This window comes from Dendropsophus ebraccatus, chromosome 7 (assembly GCF_027789765.1).
Source record: "Dendropsophus ebraccatus isolate aDenEbr1 chromosome 7, aDenEbr1.pat, whole genome shotgun sequence".
NCBI lineage: Eukaryota > Metazoa > Chordata > Amphibia > Anura > Hylidae > Dendropsophus > Dendropsophus ebraccatus.
Genome location: NC_091460.1, coordinates 65,691,915 through 65,704,752, shown reverse-complemented (window position 1 = coordinate 65,704,752; position 12,838 = coordinate 65,691,915). Strand labels below are relative to the sequence as shown.

Here is a 12,838-nt window from a genome sequence, read left to right as displayed (position 1 = left end):
CAAATTTAGGGGATAAGTTCCCTTTAAGTTCCAGACAACCCCTATTATAACCAGTGTGATATAAACTCTCAGACATACTCACATATTTATGTTGATGGTTAGATTTTTGATGGTGACCGGCAGCCTGTATTCCACATCCTTCTGAATTTCAGAAATACTGATTCAGATTAAAAGGGAGAGAAAAAAAAAAAAAAGAGAAAATAAATGGTGAAAATCCTGTAACCTGCCAGCGAATGTCATCATGCATGACAAAACTCAGACTGTTCTCCATTCCATAAAACCCAGAAATGTCATCATATTATTACTGTAGCAATGGCTGTCAATACATTTCTGTAAAAGATATATTCTCAACCTGAAATGTCTGATTGGAAAAACTGTGAGACAAGGCGTAATGTTTCTAGAACTACTCTGCTTTCCCAGGAATCAGAATAATATATGGGAGATGTGAACTAAAAAACAAACTTTTGACATACTGTAGAGACGCATCTAAAGTTTTGATGGGTGTAATAAGTTGGAGGAAGCGCAAACAAAGTACAGTGGTGCCTTGGATTACGAGCATAATTTGTTCCGGGGCCGTGCTTGTAATCCAAATCCACTCTTATACCAAAGCAAATTTTCTTATAAGAAATCATAGAAATGCAGACAATTGGTTCCACACCCCAAAAATAATGATTTATTATTCTGAACAACATGTAGGACAGATGAAACAAACATTCGGAAACAGCAGAATATGTGATATTATAAGTTACTGTACAGTAATGGAGAGGATGGGAAACACAAGGGCTGACAGAGACTGCAGGGAGCATAAAGGAATGAGCAGGGCAGATGTGGGCACATGCACATGTCCGGGGAGAGAGGGGTTACAGCTATGGAGAGATTACCTCCGCAGTCCTGTCCCCTGATGTAAGCCCCAGCCTGAAGTGGATCTGCTATGATTTGGAGGGTGAGGGACACTTCCTGGGTCAGAGTACAGTGCTGTAGACCCCGCTATGCAGACCATGCCCCTCCTCCACTCTGCCTCCCACCCAGTACAGGGAGCTCTTAAACCAAAGCAATGCTCTTAAACCAAGTCACAATTTTGAAAAACTGTGAGCTCTTAAACCAAGTCACCACTGTATATTCTTTCTCAGTTCAGCGCTTGTGACTGAGACAGACAACTAATGTAAGTCTATGGGACCAGCTCAGTTGTGTGTGGGGGGATTGGGGCGATTGGAGAAGTACTCAACCTTACACTTATCCTCTCCTTTGTTGTACACAGATAGCGATTAAAACTTCTGACTTGTCTCTGCTACAGGTAAGGTAGGGAATTCTCAATGCATTCACCATTTAACAGGTCTGGAAAGAAGAACTTTCATAGTTGTCTACAAAACGTAGACTCTTGGGTGTCCTGTGACCAGGCTCCTGGGATTTGCCAGTCTTGCTGTATTAGCTATGATTACACAATGAGTAATATCACTTTAACAGGAAGTTCCCCTTTGACATGTCATGGGGTTAATATCTGTGATAGTCTATGAACCCTGACCCACCCTGATGACTGAAGGGATCAGCGCCTGAGATCTTTGCACCTCCAGCTTCTATCTAGGAGCTCTACATCTTACTATGTTCACTGTTCTGTCATTAAAACTGAAAACATGATCTGTCTTGTCCGAACGCGAGACAGAAAAACAAGCTGCATACCTACAGAAGTGATATACTGAGACGTCAGCCTGTAATGTACTTACAGGAAAGTGACAAGAGTGTCCCTGCCCTCACAATAAGCCACGGAACGTGTTACAGAACTCACCTCACATTGTACATTACAAAAATGGCATACTCTACCCTACCCTATTCCTCAGCCTACTGTTCTGCTACCTCACATACAAACCTGCTCTGTAACATAGTGAACTGTATATAGAAGCTATCATTTCTGTGAGGAAGAGACGGCTACCTGAAAACACTAATGTCCATGTAGATATAGAATAGCCAAAGAGGAGAGAAAACTAGACGTCAGCAAAAAAACTGCACCTCTTATATTTTATCATTGAAGCGGCTTATGCTTTCATAAATAAATTGCAGGGATTTAGGTCACTATAGAAAACCCTATTTGCAAAGGAACAGACGTGTTGATCACGTGAAAACTGCAATACCAGACATTTATCTCTTGACTAATTATTTTATTACTGCTTTTATTTGCCTCACCATGGGCAGCAACGTATGAAAAGTTATGTATGAGCAGAATACCCCTTTAAGGCAGATTTGCCCTATTGCTTAAATAAAGAAAAATTTCTGTACCAGGGCTGTAACAGGTAACATCCTCTCCACCATATTTACATTCACCAGCAACACTCAAGCCAGCCATTTCTCATGCAGACGCACGTAATGTCACATGGCAGCCATTCATGCATTACGTGGATGGTCGAATCCACCGAAGCCTCAGCTGCTCTTACAGAAGACTTCCAAGACAAGAGTAAACATATTCTAGGAAATAGTTACTTACATAATGCATGTGATACTAACCGGGGTAGCAAGGAAGGGGGAAAGTATTTTCAGAGGGACCACAGTGTATAAAAGAAAATAGTGTTTTTTGCTGGAACTTAGTAAACTAAGTAAAAAAAAAACTATGCTTTTTTTTCATGTAAAATAGACCAAAAAATAATTAAAGGGATACATCAGAAGAAAACAAAATTGTTTTCAAATTAATTGATGTCAGAAAGTTACTACAATTCTGTAAATTACTTCAATGTAGAGCTGGGCGATATGGCCAAAAAATAAAATCTCGATTTTTTAAAAATTTTGGACGATTCTCGATTTAAATCTCGATTTTTTTTCCTTTTTGCTAAATAAACAGAATAGTTTTGTCCTTGCAGCATCAGATACTATTTTAATGACATTTGAGACAACTGTATTGCTTCTCACTGTAACAGTGCTCCCCTGTAGTAGACAAGCCCCCTTTGTGCCATTCTGGGCCCCCATATAGTATAGGAGATCTTCTTTGTGTGTTTAGTAGTGGAGGTATAGTGGATAAGGGGTGTAGTAGTAGTAGTACAGGTACAGATGAGGGCTGTAGTAGTACAGGTAAAGATGAGGGGTGTAGTAGTAGTACAGGTATAGATGAGGGGTGTAGTAGTAGTACAGGTATAGATGAGGGGTGTAGTAGTAGTACAGGTATAGATGAGGGGTGTAGTAGTAGTACAGGTATAGATGAGGGGTGTAGTAGTAGTACAGGTATAGATGAGGGGTGTAGTAGTAGTACAGGTACAGATGAGGGGTGTAGTAGTAGTACAGGTAAAGATGAGGGGTGTAGTAGTAGTACAGGTACAGATGAGGGGTGTAGTAGTAGTACAGGTACAGATGAGGGGTGTAGTAGTAGTAGTACAGGTACAGATGAGGAGTGTAGTAGTAGTACAGGTATAGATGAGGGGTGTGGTAGTACAGGTATAGAGGAGGGGTGTAGTAGTGGAGGTATAGTGGATAAGGGGTGTAGTAGTAGTAGTAGTACCGGTAAAGATGAGGGGTGTAGTAGTACAGTAGTACAGGTACAGATGAGGGCTGTAGTAGTACAGGTATAGATGAGGGGTGTGGTAGTACAGGTATAGATGAGGGGTGTAGTAGTAGTACAGGTAAAGATGAGGGGTGTAGTAGTAGTACAGGTATAGATGAGGGGTGTAGTAGTAGTACAGGTATAGATGAGGGGTGTAGTAGTAGTACAGGTATAGATGAGGGGTGTAGTAGTAGTACAGGTATAGATGAGGGGTGTAGTAGTAGTACAGGTATAGATGAGGGGTGTAGTAGTAGTACAGGTATAGATGAGGGGTGTGGTAGTACAGGTATAGATGAGGGGTGTGGTAGTACAGGTATAGATGAGGGGTGTGGTAGTACAGGTATAGATGAGGGGTGTAGTAGTAGTACAGGTATAGATGAGGGGTGTAGTAGTAGTACAGGTATAGATGAGGGGTGTAGTAGTAGTACAGGTATAGATGAGGGGTGTGGTAGTACAGGTATAGATGAGGGGTGTGGTAGTACAGGTATAGATGAGGGGTGTGGTAGTACAGGTATAGATGAGGGGTGTGGTAGTACAGGTATAGATGAGGGGTGTGGTAGTACAGGTATAGATGAGGGGTGTGGTAGTACAGGTATAGATGAGGGGTGTGGTAGTACAGGTACAGATGAGGGCTGTAGTAGTACAGGTATAGATGGGCAGCTAGGGGGGGATGGAGGGCGACTGGGGGTGACTGGGGGTGACGGAGGGCGACTGGGGGTGACGGAGGGCGACTGAAGGAGGAGTGGGGGTGATGGAGGGCGACTGGGGGCGACTGAAGGAGTAGTGGGGGTGATGGAGGGCGACTGGGGGTGACTGAAGGGGGACTGGGGGTGATGGAGGGGGACTGGGGGTGACTGAAGGGGGACTGGGGGTGACTGAAGGGGGACTGGGGGTGACTGAAGGGGGACTGGGGGTGACTGAAGGGGGACTGGGGGTGACTGAAGGGGGACTGGGGGTGACTGAAGGGGGACTGGGGGTGACTGAAGGGGGACTGGGGGTGACTGGAGGGCGACTGGGGGTGATGGAGGGCGACTGGGGGTGATGGAGGGCGACTGGGGGTGATGGAGGGCGACTGGGGGTGATGGAGGGGGACTGGGGGTGATGGAGGGGGACTGGGGGTGACTGAAGGGGGACTGGGGGTGATGGAGGGCGACTGGGGGTGACTGAAGGGGGACTGGGGGTGATGGAGGGCGACTGAAGGGCGACTGGGGGTGATGGAGGGCGACTGGGGGAGATGGAGGGCGACTGGGGGTGACTGAAGGGGGACTGGGGGTGATGGAGGGCGACTGGGGGTGACTGAAGGGGGACTGGGGGTGATGGAGGGCGACTGGGGGTGATGGAGGGCGACTGGGGCAGCTGGGAATGATTGGGAAAGGAGTACACATAGCCCTCCTCCCCTCACCCCGGCCACACATGCAGGTCCCTGGTCTCTGCAGGAGGCTGCAGGGACTGTAGTGGTGATAGCGTCGCTGCCATTACTGGAGCTGTACAGCGGGATCAGGGGTGAAGATCCTGCTGTACAGCTCCAGTAATGGCAGCGACGCTATCACCACTACAGTCCCTGCAGCCTCCTGCAGAGACCGGGACCTGCATGTGTGGCCGGTAGGGGAACGGAACGCTATGTGTACAGCTGGGGAAGGTCGGTCGCGGCTCTGGGGGACTGCCGACCGACCTGCACCTCGCCGCACTTCCCGCCCGCCCGGCACCTCCACGCAGCGCCGCCCCCTCACTTCCCGCCGGCCGTAACCTGCACCTCATGCCCGGCCGGCACCTCCACGCAGTGCTGCCCGCCCTCCATCTCCCGCCCGGCACCTGCACCTCCCGTCCGACTGACTCTCCGCGCTTCTCTGCCCGCAATGATTTTTTGTGAAAATCGAATTTACGATTTTCACAAAAAATCAAATCGATTCTAACCTTCTGGGCGAATTAATCGAATTAATTCGATTAATCGCCCAGCCCTACTTCAATGTAAAAAACTTACATCTTCCAGTACTCATAAGCTGCTGTATGTCTTGCAGGACCTGGTGTATTCTCTGCAGTCTGACACAGTGCTCTCTGCTGCCACATCTGTCTGTGACAGGAACTGTCCTGAGCAGCAGCAATTCCCCTAGAAAATCTTTTCTGCTCTGGACAGTTCCTGAAAAACAGTTCAGCAGAAAGCAGCAGCTAAGAACTGTGGGGGAAGGAGACTGAATAGATAATAACAAGTATGGAAGAAATTGGTAGTCTCACAATGGGCAGCAACATATAAGTTATGCTTGAACAGAAAACCCCTTTAAAAGGGAACCATTCACCCCGTGGCCCCAGGCAAAAACTGACATACAGTGACATAAAGGTCAATATACTTACCACATCGGTCCCGTCCCGGATCCCGTTGATGACACAGAGAAATCGCAGATTCTTCTTCTCACGCCCATTATGGTAATGAGCCGAGATGAGTCCAACGTCCATAGGAAACGACGGACGAGTCCAACTTATTCATGAGGTCCTCTTCTCGTCGCCACCCATCCACGCCTCCTGGAACTTGATTGACGTCTTCAGTCTTCTGACGAATTCCCGCGCAGGCGCCGTTGCGATGGTCTCGTCACCTCTTCTGCGCCTGCGTGGTAAACAGGATACGTGCTCGAGACAATCGGTGCATGCGCAGTAAACAGTGAAGCTGCGGAGCGGCTTCAATTGTGAACTGCGCATGCGCCAAAAACGACCGTCATGGCGCCTGCGCGGGATCCGGCGAGAAGAAAGAAGACGAGGAGGAAGAAGACCCGGCGACAATCAAGTGTCGGAGGCGGGGAGAAGGCTGGACTTCGGGCCCGGAGGTGCTCATTACCATAATGGGCGCAAGAAGAAGAATCGGAGATCTCTCTGTGTCAACAACGGAATCCGGGACGGGACCGGGAGCGATGTGGTAAGTATATTGACCTTTATGTCACTGTATGTCAGTTTCTGCCTGGGGCCACTGGGTGAATGGTTCCCTTTAAGGCAGAGGAGTATATAGGGGGGTATATCTTCCACTTATTGATGTCATTTGTCAGCTGTCTGTCCAGTGTAGTGACTGCGCTTGTCTGTACAAATGAAATAAGATGCAATTGCCTAAAGAACAATTCCAAGCATTCTGTACCGCTCAGTTCTGTGATAAATACAGGCCCGGCAAGATTACCTGGTTGTCACCCTGGTCAATACCTTTGCAGTGTAACCTGATAGGGGAAAGTGATTGTTGTATGAGGGGAGCTATTATGTAGGGATGTTTGTTTACTTTGGGTTGATACGTAAAGAAACACACAGAAGCAATGTATGACTGTGAATTTGCCCTACTTGTAAAAGACATGGGTTTTCTGTAGTATATTTATACACACAATATGGCATATACTGAAGCTCATTTAGCACTCTCTATAGTATTCATACACCTAGTATTATACACAAGTATAGAGAACACACAACACTGCGGCACACAGATATAGAGAACACACACTACACCAGGGCACATACTACAGTGGGGCACAAGTACACAGATGACATACTACAGTGGGGCACATGTATACAGATGACATACTACAGTGGGGCACATGTATACAGATGACATACTACAGTGGGGCACATGTACACAGATGACATACTACAGTGGGGCACATGTATACAGATGACACACTACACTGGGGCACAGGTATACAGATGACATACTACACTGGGGCACATGTATACAGATGACACACTACACTGGGGCACAGGTATACAGATGACATACTACAGTAGGGCACATGTATACAGATGACATACTACACTGGGGCACAGGTATACAGATGACATACTACAGTGGGGCGCATGTATACAGATGACATACTACAGTGGGGCGCATGTATACAGATGACATACTACAGTGGGGCACAGGTATACAGATCAGATACTACAGTGGAGCGCATGTATACAGATCAGATACTACAGTGGAGCGCATGTATACAGATCAGATACTACAGTGGGGCACAGGTATACAGATGACATACTACAGTGGGGCACAGGTATACAGATGACATACTACAGTGGGGCACAGGTATACAGATGACATACTACAGTGGGGCACAGGTATCAGATGACATACTACAGTGGGGCACAGGTATACAGATGACATACTACAGTGGGGCACATGTATACAGATGACATACTACAGTGGGGCACAGGTATACAGATGACATACTACAGTGGGGCACAGGTATACAGATGACATACTACACTGGGGCACATGTATACATATCAGATACTACAGTGGAGCACATGTATACAGATGACATACTACACTGGGGCGCATGTATACAGATCAGATACTACAGTGGAGCACATGTATACAGATGACATACTATACTGGGGCACAGGTATACAGATGACATACTACAGTGGGGCACATGTATACAGATGACATACTACACTGGGGCACAGGTATACAGATGACATACTACAGTGGGGCACATGTATACAGATGACATACTACACTGGGGCGCATGTATACAGATCAGATACTACAGTGGAGCACATGTATACAGATGACATACTACAGTGGGGCACAGGTATACAGATGACATACTACACTGGGGCACATGTATACAGATCAGATACTACAGTGGAGCACATGTATACAGATGACATACTACAGTGGGGCACAGGTATACAGATCAGATACTACACTGGGGCCCATGTATACAGATGACACTACAGTGGGGCACATGTATACAGCTGACATACTACAGTGGGGCACAGGTATACAGATGACATAATACAGTGGGGCACAGGTATACAGATGACATACTACAGTGGGGCACTTGTATACAGATGACATACTACAGTGGGGCACATGTATACAGATCAGATACTACAGTGGAGCACATGTATACAGATGACATACTACAGTGGGGCACTTGTATACAGATGACATACTACACTGGGGCACAGGTATACAGATGACATACTACAGTGGGGCACATGTATACAGATCAGATACTACAGTGGGGCACATGTATACAGATCAGATACTACAGTGGGGCACATGTATACAGATCAGATACTACAGTGGGGCACATGTATACAGATCAGATACTACAGTGGGGCACATGTATACAGATCAGATACTACAGTGGGGCACATGTATACAGATCAGATACTACAGTGGGGCACAGGTATACAGATGACATACTACAGTGGGGCACATGTATACAGATGACATACTACACTGGGGCACATGTATACAGATCAGATACTACAGTGGAGCACATGTATACAGATGACATACTACACTGGGGCGCATGTATACAGATCAGATACTACAGTGGGGCACAGGTATACAGATGACATACTACAGTGGAGCACATGTATACAGATCAGATACTACAGTGGGGCACATGTATACAGATGACATACTACACTGGGGCGCATGTATACAGATCAGATACTACAGTGGAGCACATGTATACAGATGACATACTACAGTGGGGCACAGGTATACAGATGACATACTACAGTGGGGCACATGTATACAGATGACATACTACAGTGGGGCACATGTATACAGATGACATACTACAGTGGGGCACATGTATACAGATCAGATACTACAGTGGAGCACATGTATACAGATGACATACTACAGTGGGGCACTTGTATACAGATGACATACTACAGTGGGGCACAGGTATACAGATGACATACTACACTGGGGCCCATGTATACAGATGACACTCTACACTGGGGCACATGTATACAGATGAAATACTACAGTGGGGCACATGTATACAGATCAGATACTACAGTGGGGCACATGTATACAGATCAGATACTACAGTGGGGCACATGTATACAGATCAGATACTACAGTGGAGCACATGTATACAGATCAGATACTACACTGGGGCACATGTATACAGATCAGATACTACACTGGGGCACATGTATACAGATCAGATACTACAGTGGGGCACATGTATACAGATCAGATACTACAGTGGAGCACATGTATACAGATCAGATACTACACTGGGGCACATGTATACAGATCAGATACTACACTGGGGCACATGTATACAGATCAGATACTACACTGGGGCACATGTATACAGATCAGATACTACACTGGGGCACATGTATACAGATCAGATACTACACTGGGGCACAGGTATACAGATCAGATACTACAGTGGGGCACAGGTATACAGATGACACTACAGTGGGGCACATGTATACAGATCAGATACTACACTGGGGCACATGTATACAGATGAGATACTACACTGGGGCACAGGTATACAGATGACATACTACACTGGGGCCCATGTATACAGATGACACACTACAGTGGGGCACATGTATACAGATCAGATACTACAGTGGGGCACATGTATACAGATCAGATACTACAGTGGGGCACATGTATACAGATCAGATACTACAGTGGGGCACATGTATACAGATCAGATACTACAGTGGGGCACATGTATACAGATCAGATACTACAGTGGGGCACATGTATACAGATCAGATACTACAGTGGGGCACATGTATACAGATCAGATACTACAGTGGGGCACATGTATACAGATCAGATACTACAGTGGGGCACATGTATACAGATCAGATACTACAGTGGGGCACATGTATACAGATCAGATACTACAGTGGGGCACATGTATACAGATCAGATACTACAGTGGGGCACAGGTATACAGATCAGATACTACAGTGGGGCACATGTATACAGCTGACATACTACAGTGGGGCACAGGTATACAGATGACATAATACAGTGGGGCACAGGTATACAGATGACATACTACAGTGGGGCACTTGTATACAGATGACATACTACAGTGGGGCACAGGTATACAGATGACATACTACAGTGGGGCACATGTATACAGATGACATACTACAGTGGGGCACATGTATACAGATCAGATACTACAGTGGGGCACAGGTATACAGATGACATACTACACTGGGGCCCATGTATACAGATGACACACTACACTGGGGCACATGTATACAGATCAGATACTACAGTGGGGCACATGTATACAGATCAGATACTACAGTGGGGCACATGTATACAGATCAGATACTACAGTGGGGCACATGTATACAGATCAGATACTACAGTGGGGCACATGTATACAGATCAGATACTACAGTGGGGCACATGTATACAGATCAGATACTACAGTGGGGCACATGTATACAGATCAGATACTACACTGGGGCACATGTATACAGATCAGATACTACACTGGGGCACAGGTATACAGATCAGATACTACAGTGGGGCACAGGTATACAGATGACACTACAGTGGGGCACATGTATACAGATCAGATACTACACTGGGGCACATGTATACAGATGAGATACTACACTGGGGCACATGTATACAGATGAGATACTACACTGGGGCACATGTATACAGATCAGATACTACACTGGGGCACATGTATACAGATCAGATACTACAGTGGGGCACATGTATACAGATCAGATACTACAGTGGGGCACATGTATACAGATCAGATACTACAGTGGGGCACATGTATACAGATCAGATACTACAGTGGGGCACATGTATACAGATCAGATACTACAGTGGGGCACATGTATACAGATCAGATACTACAGTGGGGCACATGTATACAGATCAGATACTACAGTGGGGCACATGTATACAGATCAGATACTACAGTGGGGCACATGTATACAGATGACATACTACAGTGGGGCACATGTATACAGATCAGATACTACAGTGGGGCACATGTATACAGATCAGATACTACAGTGGGGCACAGGTATACAGATGACACTACAGTGGGGCACATGTATACAGATGACATACTACAGTGGGGCACATGTATACAGATCAGATACTACAGTGGGGCACATGTATACAGATCAGATACTACAGTGGGGCACAGGTATACAGATCAGATACTACACTGGGGTACATGTATACAGATCAGATACTACAGTGGGGCACAGGTATACAGATCAGATACTACACTGGGGCACAGGTATACAGATGACATACTACAGTGGGGCACAGGTATACAGATCAGATACTACACTGGGGCACATATATACAGATCAGATACTACAGTGGGGCACAGGTATACAGATCAGATACTACAGTGGGGCACAGGTATACAGATGACACTACAGTGGGGCACATGTATACAGATCAGATACTACACTGGGGCACATGTATACAGATGAGATACTACACTGGGGCACATGTATACAGATGAGATACTACAGTGGGGCACAGGTATACAGATCAGATACTACACTGGGGCACATATATACAGATCAGATACTACAGTGGGGCACAGGTATACAGATCAGATACTACACTGGGGCACATGTATACAGATCAGATACTACACTGGGGCACATGTATACAGATCAGATACTACACTGGGGCACAGGTATACAGATCAGATACTACAGTGGGGCACAGGTATACAGATCAGATACTACACTGGGGCACAGGTATACAGATCAGATACTACAGTGGGGCACAGGTATACAGATCAGATACTACAGTGGGGCACATGTATACAGATCAGATACTACAGTGGGGCACATGTATACAGATCAGATACTACACTGGGGCACAGGGCACTCACTTGCTATGACATGCCTTGAGAGAGTCGATCTGTCGCTGCTTCTGCTGCTGTAGGCTGGTGAGAGGAGGCAGAGGTCTGGAGCCCTTAGAGGAGAAGAGCCAGCTCATGGTGCCGGTGATCCCAGGGCAGCAGGGGGAGGAGGAGGCTGGGGCTTCTGCTGTTGTTGTGGTGAGCTGGGATGAGGACAGGAGGCGGGCTGTGGATTATCCGCTCAGCAGACACTATGCCTCCTCCTCAGTGCATTGGGTACATCAATAACAGCGTGTGACAGGGGTCAGCTCCCGCAGGCAGCACTACCTGCATTCCCCGGCACATTCACCAGAAGAAGTATGACACCGGACATGTATGTGCTCACAGGGTGTCCAGCGTGCTGTGTACATTATTATACAAGCTCCGCCCCCTGGCTTCCTACGGGTCGCATCGTGTGACAACTGCGTGCCGACTCACGTTACAGGGGCGGGACTAGACGCGGTGATGTCATCACGCGGCGCCGGATGAGGCGGTTAGCTGGCGTGTAGACGCGTCTGGTGGATAACGCAGTTATCCCCGTACAATGCGGCGGTCACGCAGGGCTGAAGCTGGGGGTGTATTGTGTGTGAGCAGTAGGAGATGAGGGGTCAGGGATGAATAATGAGCATCAGTACACGGTGTCCTCAGCAGCTTCGCG

The 12,838-nt window shown here is 46.7% G+C and overlaps 1 protein-coding gene across 1 annotated transcript in view; it reads right to left on the bottom strand.

Moving 5' to 3' along the window:
• The window catches only part of VPS37A (VPS37A subunit of ESCRT-I), a 30,146-nt gene extending 17,553 nt beyond the window's left edge, over nucleotides 1-12,593 (bottom strand). The window contains exons 1-2 of the mRNA XM_069977674.1: nucleotides 12,172-12,593; nucleotides 83-157 (exon numbers count right to left, since the gene is read on the bottom strand). Coding sequence (XP_069833775.1) covers nucleotides 83-157; nucleotides 12,172-12,278 — 182 coding nt within the window. The 5' untranslated portion in view covers nucleotides 12,279-12,593. The remainder of the gene's footprint in view (nucleotides 1-82; nucleotides 158-12,171) is intronic.
• Nucleotides 12,594-12,838: the final 245 nt, after the last annotated feature.